Source organism: Microtus ochrogaster, chromosome 4 (assembly GCF_000317375.1).
Source record: "Microtus ochrogaster isolate Prairie Vole_2 chromosome 4, MicOch1.0, whole genome shotgun sequence".
Lineage (NCBI taxonomy): Eukaryota > Metazoa > Chordata > Mammalia > Rodentia > Cricetidae > Microtus > Microtus ochrogaster.
In genome coordinates, this window is record NC_022011.1 from 81,075,707 (window position 1) to 81,089,455 (window position 13,749).

The 13,749-nt window shown below is 44.1% G+C and overlaps 1 protein-coding gene across 2 annotated transcripts in view; it reads right to left on the reverse strand.

Annotated features, from left to right (window-relative positions):
* Slc25a12 (solute carrier family 25 member 12) overlaps window positions 1–13,749 on the reverse strand; it is a 73,826-nt gene that overhangs the window by 11,735 nt on the left and 48,342 nt on the right. For both annotated transcript variants that reach the window (XM_005346557.2, XM_026790000.1), the window contains 5 exons: window positions 12,315–12,399; window positions 5,629–5,710; window positions 3,880–4,038; window positions 968–1,020; window positions 646–726 (listed from right to left, as the gene is read on the reverse strand). In XM_005346557.2, coding sequence (XP_005346614.1) covers window positions 646–726; window positions 968–1,020; window positions 3,880–4,038; window positions 5,629–5,710; window positions 12,315–12,399 — 460 coding nt within the window. The remainder of the gene's footprint in view (window positions 1–645; window positions 727–967; window positions 1,021–3,879; window positions 4,039–5,628; window positions 5,711–12,314; window positions 12,400–13,749) is intronic.

A 13,749-nucleotide genomic window follows, 5' to 3' on the forward strand; every position in this document is an offset into this window, starting at 1 on the left:
GGAGGAGGAGGGGGAGGAGGAAGAAAGGAAGAGGGGAAGAATGAGATTAGACATCGGAGAGAAGGGTCAGCTAGCAAGGCAAAGCCCTAGGACCTGCTTTCAATCCCCACAGCCACATAAAACCAAACCTGGTGGCCTGCCTGGGAATCCCAGTGGCAGCAGGGGTGGAGCCAAGGAGATCCCTGGGTTCACTTTCAGAAAGAGTAGCCGCAATTGCTGAGCTTCAAACCAGTGAGTGCTGGTGTCTCAGAGGAGGTGGCAGCTCTCAGGAGGAAGGCAGCCAAGCCTGTCACACGCACATGCACCCATTTTCAAGCATCTTGACTACGAGATTCCCCTCGGGCGATTCTGAGTTAAAGGGAAATGTTGGGCCAGCAAGATGACTCAGCGGTAAAGGTGCCTGAGGCCAAACCTGCAGCCGTGAGTTCAATCCCCAGGACCCCCACGATGGAAGGAGAGAACCAGTTTCTGAAAGCTGTCCTCTGGCTGTCACACATAAACACCAAGGTATGTACCCCACATACACACTGAAGAAAAATGTAGTGAAACAAAATTTAAAGAGGAAATGTCACTTGCATTTCATTCCTACTTTGTAAAAGGGTTAGAGGGATATATTTGCTGCAGGAAATGGGGATGGACACTTACACAGCCTCCAGCGAGGATTTCTGCCGGCAGTGGGATGGAGCCATCTCTTTTGGTGAATTTATCCCGGACAAAGTCATTAACCTAATTAGGAAGACAAGATCAGCTCATCAGAATCTCCTGCCATCTCCTCTGCTCGCACACCCTCATGTTTCCGAATTATCAAAATACTTTTCTCATGGTAAATGTAAAATTTCACCAAATGTGTCCACATAGATATGAAAATGCTTACAAGGGCCTCGATAGTGTGCCAGTCTCACCAGCATTGCTGCTGGCTGCACGACAATCTAAGGAAATGACACCAGTTCAGCGACAAGAAACTTACGGTCAGCTTAATGGCTTTTTCCGGTGCAACTCCTATCAGCTGGGGTATCAGACCTGGGTGGAAGGAAAGGATCTTTGTGTGAGTGGACAAGCCCAACAAGGGAGTGTTTCTCTTGAAGGTACCCACCAAGTACCTCAAGGTTTTCATCTAAATGGGGAAAAGGTCATCCTAAATAATCATATATATATATATATTCCTATGCATTATATAAATATATAAACCACACATATATACACAATTTACCAGTCATATATGATGTCATTTACTCAGAGCTATAAATGTTTCTTTTAACATCCTTAAAGATAAATATATAAATAAAACCTCGCTATCCAACGCCTTGCCTAAAGTACGCAATGGAAGAATGGAGCCTCTGGGTTTTCTCCCTCCATAACTGAATCTCCCCTGCCCCCAGCAGCAGCCCCGAACATCCGGATGCCTGTGCTGAAGGCCTGGAGAGAAGCTGGGGCAGTGGTGTGCGTTCAGCACAGCCAGGCTTTGCTATAGACTCCTTGTGGCACAAAGGAGCGAGGCTGCCACTGACTACCCGCTCCCATTATCCTCTCTTCAGAGAAGCCCGGCGCTCATTTAATTAAAAGAAAGCCACAACTGTAACGAAAAAAAAATGCAGCTTTTAGTATCAGTTTGTTGGCATCGTCTATAAGCAAAAACATATGCCAATTATATTTTCATTTACTAATATCGGTCAAGCTCAAGGCATTTTAGAAGACTCTGCTCAAAACAAAAGAAATCATTATGCTTAGAAAGCTACATTTCCCAGGCTGGCCGGAAACTGGAAAAGCACAGTCACGTGTAAGCCGTAGGTGCCCGAGAAGCTCAGCGTTCCAGCGCACGCGGGTTTACCGGGCTGCCGGCCTGTTTCTTTCTTCCTTTCCTTTTGCATACGTTTTTTAAAGATGCTAGCAATAAACACATCGTATAGCTTCAGAACCGGGGGAGTGATATTCCCGTCCACACGCTTGCTTGCTGCTCTTTCTTAGGCCTCCTTGGAAGGTGCCAGAGAGTGATTTTCCGGAAGTGGAGAGCCAGCAAGCAGCCCTGCAGACAGGCCCCTGCCAGTCAAACTGAATTACCAGCGACAAACGCAAGCCCGCACATCTTCCACGGACTGAGCTGAGGGAGTAAATCAGCAGATGGCAGTCTTCTCAAGCTTCCTCCCTGGTCCTCAGATCCGATTACTTTTAGCCTCGCTCGGGGCAACGGTGTCAGCGTGTGTATCTGTTTTACAAACTTTCCACCCTAAAGCTTGTGGCATGTTAATAAAGTACTGATTTGTGTCATTTTATCATTGCTGACTGCAAAGAAATTTAGCGAATCTGTCAGCAACTCTTGTCAGTCATCCGACAGAACAATGGGCCAGTTCTAAGCAATATATGACAATCTCAACCATCCCAGTGCTCCCAGACAGGGCTCCCACAATCATCTCATACAAAAGTCTCTCGTTTAAAGGGCCCATTTCATCAGCGTAGACCCTCAATAAAGTCAACGGCAGCCTCCCCGGCTTGCTATATTGCACCCACAATATGATTAATTGATATCATATCAATTAATATGATAGCTCTTCCAAACAAAATCTTCTAGAAGTATCTATCTATTGAGAAGGGTATACATGATGTGGCTAGAGTTCTTCTAATAGTTCTCTGTAGACACCCTTTGTAACTTAAAACCACACTGATTAAGGGAAAGTTCATTATTTGATAATGAAAGATTGGAGATGTCAAAGAAATAACCTCAGTGCCATTCCAGAGCTAAGTCCATTTAAAACAAGTCCTCACCGCCAGCCCTGAACACCCGGCACAGTAGCCACTGTTGCCTCTGTACTACAAGTTATGCCGCTGGGATTAGCAGAGCCAAAGCGATCTGAATATCTGAGCACATTTCATTATACTCGCTCTCAGAAGCATACTCCATACAGAGGGCCCACAACAAACAGGCGAATGGCCTTCCTTGCCTCTAAAGGTGTCCACTCAAGTGCCTGAATACGATGCCAACTACAAGTGTTTCTTCTCTTGTCCATCCGTTCAATCCCAGTCTCTCTTTCCTAGGAAAAGCTCCCAGCCAAACAGTTCGACAGAGCTCACAAAGTGCAGGCGACTAGTAAGCCTGGGAATGCCAACAAACACGTACAGTAAATTACATAAATGCTGGGACCGGAGCATGGTGTTTCAAAGAATTCCAAGTGGCGCCCAAAGGGATTAAAAAATTAATCTCCCCCGCAAAGGAACCCTAAATTCTAAGGTGAAAACATGTAGATGAAAGCCATGCTCTCTCCAAGAAGACAAGTTCCTACAAAGCCCACCGGGGCCGGGAGAATTCTACACGGGGCTGCAGCTTGGGATGCGACAGTCGGGCGCTCAGTTACAGTCACCACGAGAGAGAGGAACGCGGTGCTCTGCCTGCCACGGGGAGGAAAGGGAGACTGGCTGAAGCTTGGGGCCCTAAGCTTTCCCTGCCTTTTAAAAATTCAGATGACCCAATTGGAAAAGACTTATCACTGGTCTCCTTGGAAAAGACAGGGGAAAAAGGCATTTCTGTTCAAGCAAGTAAGTGTATACCCAGGGTAAACTCACCTTCAAGTAGCACCTGGCTTCGATTTCACGGGGAATTTGTGTTAGTATAGCTCTCCTTTCTCCATCTCTGCCGGTCCGTGCCCTCAAAGAGCACGCTCGCATACGCAGGATTTGGAGCCCAAGAATTAAAAACGGCAGGAAGGAGAAGGGGACACCTGTTTGCAGACTACTATTGAGAAAGAACACGCAAGGCGGGAAGCTGAGCAAAGGGAGCGGGGTAGGGGCGGGGGAACAGCCCTATCTGGTCTCCATAACAAGTGACTTAAATCTACTGATGGTGACAGAAACATCACCAGCTTCCGCGGCTGAGATTTGCTTACTCACCTCGGTAGAGTCCAAAGAAGCCCTCGTAACGCAACACTTTCTTAAAACAGTCGAAGCTGTTTTTGTACATCAGCTCCCCAACCACAGAGCCCGTGCCACGCTGGTTTTGCATCCGGGTCTTCACCAGATCTATGGGATATACTGCTGTGGCCCCCACAGCTACAAACAGAACAATTTTTAGGGTCAACAAAAAGAAGACAATTAGCTGGAGCATCTGTTAGGACATCAAATCTCATCTCTGCAGGTGAGAAATAAAACTGTCTATTCTTACAAAAGAGAGCCGACTTATTACACATTTCTTCTGCTTATTAATAGAGCCAAAAGGTGACAGAATAGCAACCAGTGGGGTCCACAAACACCTCCTTCAAGGAACAACGTAAGTCAGAGGCAGAGAGCTTACTTAGTGTGTGTGAGGCCCTAAAAAAATAAATCTTTGATACCTTTGGTCGATGAGTTAGAAAGTAGATTCTCAAATCACCACCAACCAACATCAGAAAACTGGCCCTGGGTTTCCTTAACCTGACAGTAAGCTCTCATGCATGGGCACCGTTTCTTCTCATTTTCTATTAAATGCCTAAATATTACACCTGCTCCTCCTTCATAACTATGCAATGATGGTACGCAAGCTACGTGGTTGTAATTTCAAAGTTTAGTTCACTGAAACATTTTGGTAAATTAATCTAAGCTACAGCCATCTGGAGGAAAAATCCTTGACATGATCCAACCCCTATATATAGAATTTGGTTGAAAATCAAACAAACAAAAACCTATAGTCACGCTTTAGAATTTCTTGGCGATTGAAATATTTCATAGGACCTAGAGTGCTCTATTTTTGGGCTGTTGAAAACCAGAAAACACTTGGCACTTTCTAAAACGGAGGCTGAAAAAAAAATATCCTAGTCACCAGTTCCAGCTTGCTTTAAAAATTCCAGAGCATTTTGATCATTTTTTTGAGTTTCTTTTTTTCAACAAAGCAATTTTAGGTTTTATACATTTTCTTTACAGATTATTGAAGTAAAATTATCTTGGACTGGTGAGGTGGCTCAGCAGGCAAAGGTGGCTGCCATCAAGGGTGACAACCTGAGTTTAATCCTAGACCCCACACAGTAGGAGAGAACCAACTCTGGACAAGTTGACCTCTGACCTCCACAATGCACACCACGACCTGCACACGCTCACACACGCAAACACAAAAATGAAAACTTTTTTTTTTTTTTTTGGTTTTTCGAGACAGGGTTTCTCTGATGAAAACCTTTTTTAATGGGCTTTCTAATTTCTGCTGTGAGCAGAGAGGGAGAAGGGATTCTTTTTAGCAAATAAACAACATATCTGTACACTCTGAAGCCAGAGAAAGGAAAGAAGAATCACGAGCCAGCCAGCCTCTGTGACTCTCTGTGAGAGGTAGTTTTAGTTCACGAATTTCTGAGTTTGCATCTCCGATCTTAGCTTCCTCCCTGCCCCTAGCCTGACCCCGTAAACTCCGTTTTTAGTCGCCATTTTCCACGCTGGCCTTAACTGACGTAATTAAAGTGAGTGCGGAGATGCATTCAGGCTCTCCCGTCATTACAGAGGTTTTTATGCTGAAGACAGACTGGAGCCAGAGGGCCACAGCCATGCTAAGACAAGCCCTCCTGAAATAAAGAGCCTTTGGAAAGCCTCACAGTCCTGACCCCAGGAACAATGAACTGCACCTTTGCCGAGCCGTCCCATCTGCTGGGATAATGTTACAGCAAGACCGGCCTGACTCACCTCCAGCGACCGAGCCCAGAGTGAACCTGTAAGCGGACTCCGCAATCTGGAGCCAGATAGGCCTGCCCAAGCCCGGAGATTGCTGCAGGGAGGAAGAAAACAGAAAAAAAGTCTGAAAAAGTGTTCTGCCGGGGGAGAATGCTACAGTTCGCCATTTTTTCAGGTTAAAAAAAGAAAATCTAAAACTGAAAGCAAACAGGATATTAGTGTTTTTTGGAAAATAAGTACCTCGGCGCTAGAGAGATGGCTCAGTAGTTAAGAGCACCCACTGCCCTTACAGAGGACCCAGTCTGGATGCGGCCCACACGGCCTGCTAACTTCAGTCCCAGGAAATCCCAGGCCCTCTTCTGCCCTCCAAGGGCAGCAAGCATGCACGTGGTGCACGGAATAGGTATGCTCTCCAAACACTCAAAAACATGAAATAAACTCAACAAACAAACAAAACCATACCCAGCAAAATATAGCGTGGCATTTTCTTAATTTTATATACGAACTGCTCCCGGGGAATACATTGTTATACTTGAGAGGTTTGCTTGTTTCTACAGTAGTGGAGATTGGTTCCAGGGCCTCGTGGGAGCTGGGGCAAGCAATGTATCACTAAGACCCATTTCTAGCCCTCCCAGAAGTGAATCTCTTAGGTAAGCAAAAATACCAGCAGATGACATTTACTCCTCTCTAACAGACAATTTTAAATATTTTCTTGTTTTTAATAGTTGATCACTCTTTCGTTCGCTGTATATGCGTTGAGGTAGGGAGGTGCATGCAGCCATAGCTCACATGCGGAGGTCAGAAGACAACCTTCAGCAATCAGTTCTTTTCTTCCAACAGGTGGGTTCTGAGGCTCAAACTAAGATTGTCAGGCTTGGTGACAAGTGCTTTCACACGCTGAGTCACCTGACCAATCCCATTTATTACGTTTTCTGAGACAGTCTCAGACCCCAGGCTGGCCCTGAACTTGCTACATAGCTGAGGATGTCCTTTAATCTTTGACCTTCCTGTCTTCCCAAGCACTGGAATTACAGGCATGAACCGCCCGTACCAAAAAAACCTTCCTTTTAGAGCAGTATCAGAATTGCCTAGAGTGATGAGCAGGTCTTTAATCTCAGCACTCAGGGGAAAGAGGCAGACAGATCTCTACGAATTCCAGACCTGAGAAGACAGATCACATCTAAAGTCTCTAATGACTACTGTCCTACCCACGTTCATGGTTCTAACAAAATTTAGGATAACCGTGAGATAAAGCAATGAAATAAATCTCACTGCAACTCAGATGCTAGTCCACGGGTCCTGCACCAGAGTCACTGGTCTACATCCATGTGTGCGTCTGGAGCTTAGCATCATCAGTATGAGAATATTTACTATGCTCTATAAGATACCAGAACAAAGGAATAAAATATCTATTTCATTGTAACGAGCTTTTCAAAAAGGAGAAGAGGAGGCAGTGGCATCTGACGAGATGGCTCAGCAGCTAAGGGGCTCGCTGTGCAAGTCTTGTGATCCGAGTTTGAGCCCCAGAAGCCAGGGTGAAAGGAGAGAACTTGCTGCCAAAGATGTCCTCTAAGCTCCACACACGGGCCATGACACATGTGTATCTCCACTCATACACACACATACAAATACAGCCACAATAAACAAAACTAAAAAAAAAAATTAAAGCCATTAGCTGGACATGGTAAGTCAGACATGAACTCGAGTTCTAAGGGAATGGAGGCAGGACACTCACAAGTTCAAGGTCATCCTTAGTTATGATAAACTCAAGGCCCCTCTGGGCTACAGGAGATTATACCACAAGGGGAAAAAAGCTGAATTTAAATATATAGACTAAAGCTAGGCGGGAGGGGGGGGTGCAAATCTGTCATCCCAGCTTCTCAGACAGCAAAAGCCGAGGAATCAAGAGATCAAAGTCAAGGGCTTGATGGAGGAAGGTCATTGGTTAAGTAATAAACTGCTTGGCCTCATAGGTTAAAACATAGGTGGGAGGAGTAAACAGAACAGAATGCTGGGAGGAAGAGGAAGTGAGCTCAGACTCGACAGCTCTGCTCTCTGGAAGAGATGCCATGCTCCTCTCTCCTGGGCAGACGTGATAGCTCTGCTCTCGGAGGCAGGCAATGCAGCCAGCCACCAGGTCAGACATGCTGAATCCTTCCTGGTAAGCGCACCTCGTGGTGCTACATAGATTATTAGAAATGGGTTAAGAGGCTGAAACTAATGGGCCAGGCAGTGTTTAAAAGAATACAGTTTGTGTGTTGTTATTTCAGGGCATAAGCTAGCCAGGTGGCCGGGGTGCCGGGGACACAGCCCTGCCGCTCATATTACTACAAGGGCTGGAAAGATCATTATTGGTTAAGACTGGCTGCTCTTCCAGAGAACTCAAGTTCAGTTCCCAGTACCCACATAGAGGCTCACAACCACCTAAAAGTCCACTTCCAAAGATGCCCTTTTCTGGCCTCCACAAGCACTACATGTACATACATACATACAGACATGCATGCATGCATGCATACATATATACAGGCAAAATATTCAAAAACATAAAATAAAAAATAAAAATTTTAAAAATAAATTTAAAGTAAATCTGGGGTCCTATCTTAAAGGGGGGGTGGAGGATTCTTATAAAATAATAGGGTCTGTGATCCCAAAGAAGCATCAAGCAACCACTAATTCCCTTATTCACAAGGGAATTTTCTCCTGAGTTCAACAATATAGATTTTCCTTTCAACTCCCTTTCTTCAAAGAGTGTTTATAAGCCTGCAAAATCCTATGAAAACTGAAGGATTATTCTGTGCTTTGACTCTTAGCTAAAACATCTCAAGCTATAAACGCCCAAATGCCTTTTGACAGAAATGTCACCTTCATTCCCATTAAACAGCATTTGTAAGAAAACACATGAGAGTAAGGTTACCGAGACTTTTTTTCCTTCTTAAGGCTTAGTTATCACTACAGCTTATGGTTCCCTTGTAATCATCTATGCAAATTAATGTAATTAATGCTATAGATTTCACATCATAAATATTCATAAAAGGAATGTCCCTATAGCGTCTTCCCTGGTAATGACTATGTGCTGAGTTTTTAGCATTTAGAGAGAAAGAAAATATTCAGCACTAAAATGATCACCTTCCGTGAGCAAATGGGCCAAAGGGAAGGGCGCTTCCCCCCCTTAAGGCTCTGATCATGACTGTGAGGCTGATATTTAACAAGCCTAATGAAGTGTTTTTCAAAGCAAAACACAGTTGAGATTCTTAAATGATCTTAACTGGCTCCCTCAGGAATTTGAGATTTCATTTGAAGAGAGGTCCATTTTTTTTTTCTTTTTATCCCCCGCCCCTTCTCTTAAAATTTGTTTTGGGTTTTTTGTTTTTGTTAAATGTGGGATGGGATAGTATCAGCTGATGAATCAAGCCTACTCCAGGATGCTCTGTGTAGGCTGCCAGCCCAATGGAGAGAAGGCCTCTTCCAATAAGACCCACCAGTGTGGGAGAAGAAGAATGGCCAAAGTCAATTTTACAGCAAGTGTCTGGGAACAACAGGGCTGGGTTCTACACGAGCCGAATGTGTGGTCAGAGGAGCAAGGTACAGCTCGGGAACACAAAACAGACGCTCCAAGCCACACCTATGACGTTCCCAACCCTCCAATGCAATTCAAATATTTTTAGCCTTACAAAGTAAGACTGAAACCCAAAACCATGACAGTATAGAGAACCAAGCAGGTAGAGGTAAAATATATAGACTTTAATTATTTCCTTGTTTCTGTCTATAAAACAATGTATGTATACTTTCCTCCCAGCGTGGGGGAGTTCGGATGCATTTGAAACTGTGGTATTTTCCAATGTAAAATTTTTAATGAGATAAATGGCTAATAAGTCAATAATAGCTTGCATATAAACCTGATTTCCTCCTTTTTAAGAACAGGCTTCACCTTTGTAGAACTCATCAGTAAACTGTAATGTTTTCCTCCGTGGATTCACAAATGCAAGATCAAAGACAGTTCATGAGACTACAAACCACACAAAAACCCCAAGACTGAGGAACAGTGCTCATGAAATAAAAATGAAATCAACCCATGAATATCTAAGTCTGTGGCTCTCAACCTGTGGGCCTTGACCCCTTTGGGCGTCGTATATCAGATATTTACATTACAATTCACAACCATAGCAAAATGACAATATAAAGTAGCAATAAAAATAATTTTATGATGGGGGGTCACCACATCATGAGGAACTGTATTCAAGAGTCACAGCATTAGGAAGGTTGAGGACCACTGATAGCAGAGCACAGCTCAGTTCATTTTGAGCAAATGGCATAGAGCTTTGTTATAATTTCACATAGACACAACACAGACAGACAGACAGACAGACACACACACACACACACACATACAGAGCTATATGCCCAAGAAGGTTCCTGTAGATCATTTCTCTCACACAGTTGAAAAGTAAATAAGAGGACACCATGAGAGAAAAAGAGTAGGTTCCTTTGCCCATTCTCACATAGGAACAACCTGGTTTTAACTTCCAAATGATTACAAGTCTTAAAAATGTGTGCATCTTTTTCTCTGCAGCCTTCTATTAACTTTTATTTAAGTCTGTTTCTTCAAACCGCAACTTCCATTTGGGGAGCTGGGGACACAGCTCCGTCAGTACAATGCCTGTCTAACGTGAACAATGTTGGGGAATATCATTTTCAGGTGTGTGACTTTTGTTTATACTGCATCTGTTTAGTTCTGTGAAGCTGTGTTACTGTGCCTGTCTAAAACACCTGATGGTCCTAATGAAGAGATGAACAACCAATAGTGAGGCAGGAGCAAGGATGGGCGGGGCTGGCGGGGAGAGAGTATAAATAGAGGGAGAAATCCGGGAGGAGGAAGAACCAAAAGAGGAAAACATCAGGAACCAGTCACACAGCTACACAGCAAGCCACAGAGAAAGAAGTAAAGAAAGGTATACAGAAATAAAGATAAAAACCCAGGTAGATGGGTTAATTTAAGAAAAGCTGGCCAGAAACAAGCTAAGCTAAGACTTGGCATTCAAAGTAAGAATAAGTGTCTGTGTGTGATTTATTTGGGAGCTGGGTGGTGGGCCCCTCAAAAAGCCGAAAGAGAAAATAGTAAAACATCACACAACAGAACCCTGAGTTCAATTCCCAGCACTCATAGAACAGGTGTGCTGTTACAAGCTGTAACCCCAGCACTCAGGAGATGCAAGCAGGAGGATCCAAGTTCAAGACCAACCTCCACTACAAAGAGAGTTCAAGGCCAGTAATGACGAGATGGGGATCATTGTTTAGCTTCAAATATAGCTTGAAGTAGAGTACTTGACTGGTGTGTAGGTTCAACCCCCCGAACACAAAAGAAACTTCTAATCTCTCTTCTCTCTCCTTCATTCACTCTCTAAGATATCTTTGCATGTAGCCCAAGCCAAACTCAAATCTGCTACGCAGCCAAGGCTGGTTCAGAAGGCAAGTCTAAGGACCTCAAGCAGAAGTAGTTCTGTTTTCCTCAGTCAAGACATCTTTTCTGTTTGTTCAATTTTTTGGAGTCAGGATCTTGCCACGTAGCTCAGGCTGGCCTCGAACTCACGGCAATCCTTCTGCTTCCGCTTACTGAGTGCTGGGTCACAGGCACTTCACACCATACCTGGATGAGTACTTTGATTTCTCATTGGCCTAACTGACAAGGATGAATAACAGCAAGCCCACCCCAGCTGCTCACCTGGGATTCCCACGAGGAGAAAGGCGATCTGCCCCTTCCTAGTCTTCTTGTCCCCTGTCCTTCTGTTTCCCACATCCCCTCCCTATCTCCCCGAATATCACAGCCTCATAAAGAAAAATGAGAAATAGAGGTTCCTCGAGGATCAGACCAGTGACGCATCAGAAAGAAGAGGCCGGCTCCCTAAACCTCAGTCTCCACAAGGCCCGTGAACCCCTGCTACAACTGAAGCTTGCTCGAATGCTTAGCAGTTCAGGATCCCATTTAAAACAAGGCTTGTTTAAAAAAAAAAATGGTTCCATTCAGTATTCAGTGTTGGAGGCCATCTCATGGGTCTGGCTTTTTCTACTGAGAACATTTAGAAATCCAAAATAGAGCTATATTAACATTACAAGAATGAGCCCTGTTTCTATCATATTTAACATTAAAGAAAAAAATTCTTTCTGGTTCACTCATTAGATACATTTCCTTTTCCCTCTTGTAATCTGTTAGGCACAATCGCAGAGACTGTTTGCAAAATGCTTTGAAACTTAAAAAAGTGATATACACACACACACACACACACACACACACACACATATATATATATATATAAGCTTAAATATATAGATTTATGTTTATACTCTTTACAAAGTGGCCTGAACACTCCTCTTTAAAGATGATTAGGTAAATGACTGGAAAGGAGGTCACACCCACAACTGTTTGAACTCCTTATCTTAATAAGTTAGAAGAATGAAACTCAAAAACTAGTCATCACGTCAAAATATCTTTTTTTTTTTTGTTTTTGTTTTTTGAGACAGGGTTTCTCTGTGGCTTTGGAGCCTGTCCTGGAACTAGCTCTGTAGACCAGGTATGGGTCAACAGAACCGCTGAGCTAGGGGCTCTAGAGTCGTTAATATTCATGTCGATTGACATCTTCAGGCTGGTGACGCTCACCCACGTCAGTGCTGTTGATGGTCCACATAGTACAGGCTACTCATACCTGTCTCTGAAGTTCCGCCAGGTTGTGAGGCAAGGCCCCCTCAGCCAACGGAGCTATTCTCTCGATGTCTGCCATAGTCAAGCGCCTTAAAGGAGAAAAGTGGCAAAGAGAATCATTAGATACTGACAGCCCCTCCCATGGAACACACCTTTCTCCTCCAATCCCTGAAGAGCTAGCATTTAAAAGGGGCCATTTCCTTATTTACCTTCTATGACCACTTTAGTGAGGAAAAAAAAAAACAATAAGCCTTCAGATCTTATTTACAACAAAATTAAAAGCCTCTGGAGATCACTGAGGAGGGAACAGATCTAATGAGACCCCAGTGATGGACACCAACAGTGAACAAAGAATTCACACTGAAGCCAAGGTCCGTGGAGACCCTCTCCAGAATGCAGAAGACCCCAGTGTCCCAGAAGGAAGGTTGAAGCAAGAAGGGTAAATACAGTTGGCCGCCTTCAAGAGAAGGCACGGGGTGGAAGGAGCCTTCTTTTACACCGTTTTTCTTCAAAGCCCCTGAGTTTTGAATCATATGAATGCAGCACTGTGGGTGCCAAAACTGACTTAAAAATAACCACATTCTGCAAACCAGCTAAAAAAAAAAATAGTCACTTCAGATGTAGATGTAGTTTTAAGGACTTTTAAAAAACATTCATTTACAAGAAAGAGGCTCAAAACATGTGTCTAAAAGTGTGAATTTTAGAAGGTTGAGATATGGCCTGGGAGTTTATGTCAATCACCAAACCCTCCTGATGCCCAAGTCAGCTGAACGACTATGCATCCCACCCCATCCAGCAATGCACCATACGGCAAGCAGGCAATATAATCACGTACGCATCGCCAACTTCCACAGTCTCCAGATATCTCAAAATTATTTCTAACTATGTATATTTGCACGTGTCTGCATATATGAGGGTATATGCATGTGAGTGCAAGCACCCTTTGGAGCCAGAGAGTTTTGGATCCCCTGGAGCTGGAGTTACAGTAGGGATGCACCACCCTGGATACTGGGATCACATCTGAGTCTTCTGCACAAAGATCAAGTGTCCCTAACTGCAGAGCCATCTCCTCAGGCCTAGTATTTCTGATATTATTACTGAATGAACTACCACAGGTGCCTGACAGAAACAACAATAACCCAGGTTGTTAACAGACTGTACACCGCTTTAACCCTGTCCATTGATTGGGCCCTTGTAGATGAGGGCCTTCCATGAACTTGCGCGTCTTTGCGTGTTAAATGCCCTCTACACAAATTTTTGGTTTTAACTTATAAAAAAACAAAAGCATGGACATCTGAGCTTGCCTCTGGGGGCGCGGAATGATGTATGCGGCACAGCTTAAGAAAATAATGCTCGCCGGGCGATGGTGGCGCACGCCTTTAATCCCAGCACTCGGGAGGCAGAGGCAGGTGGATCTCTGTGAGTTCGAGACCAGCCTG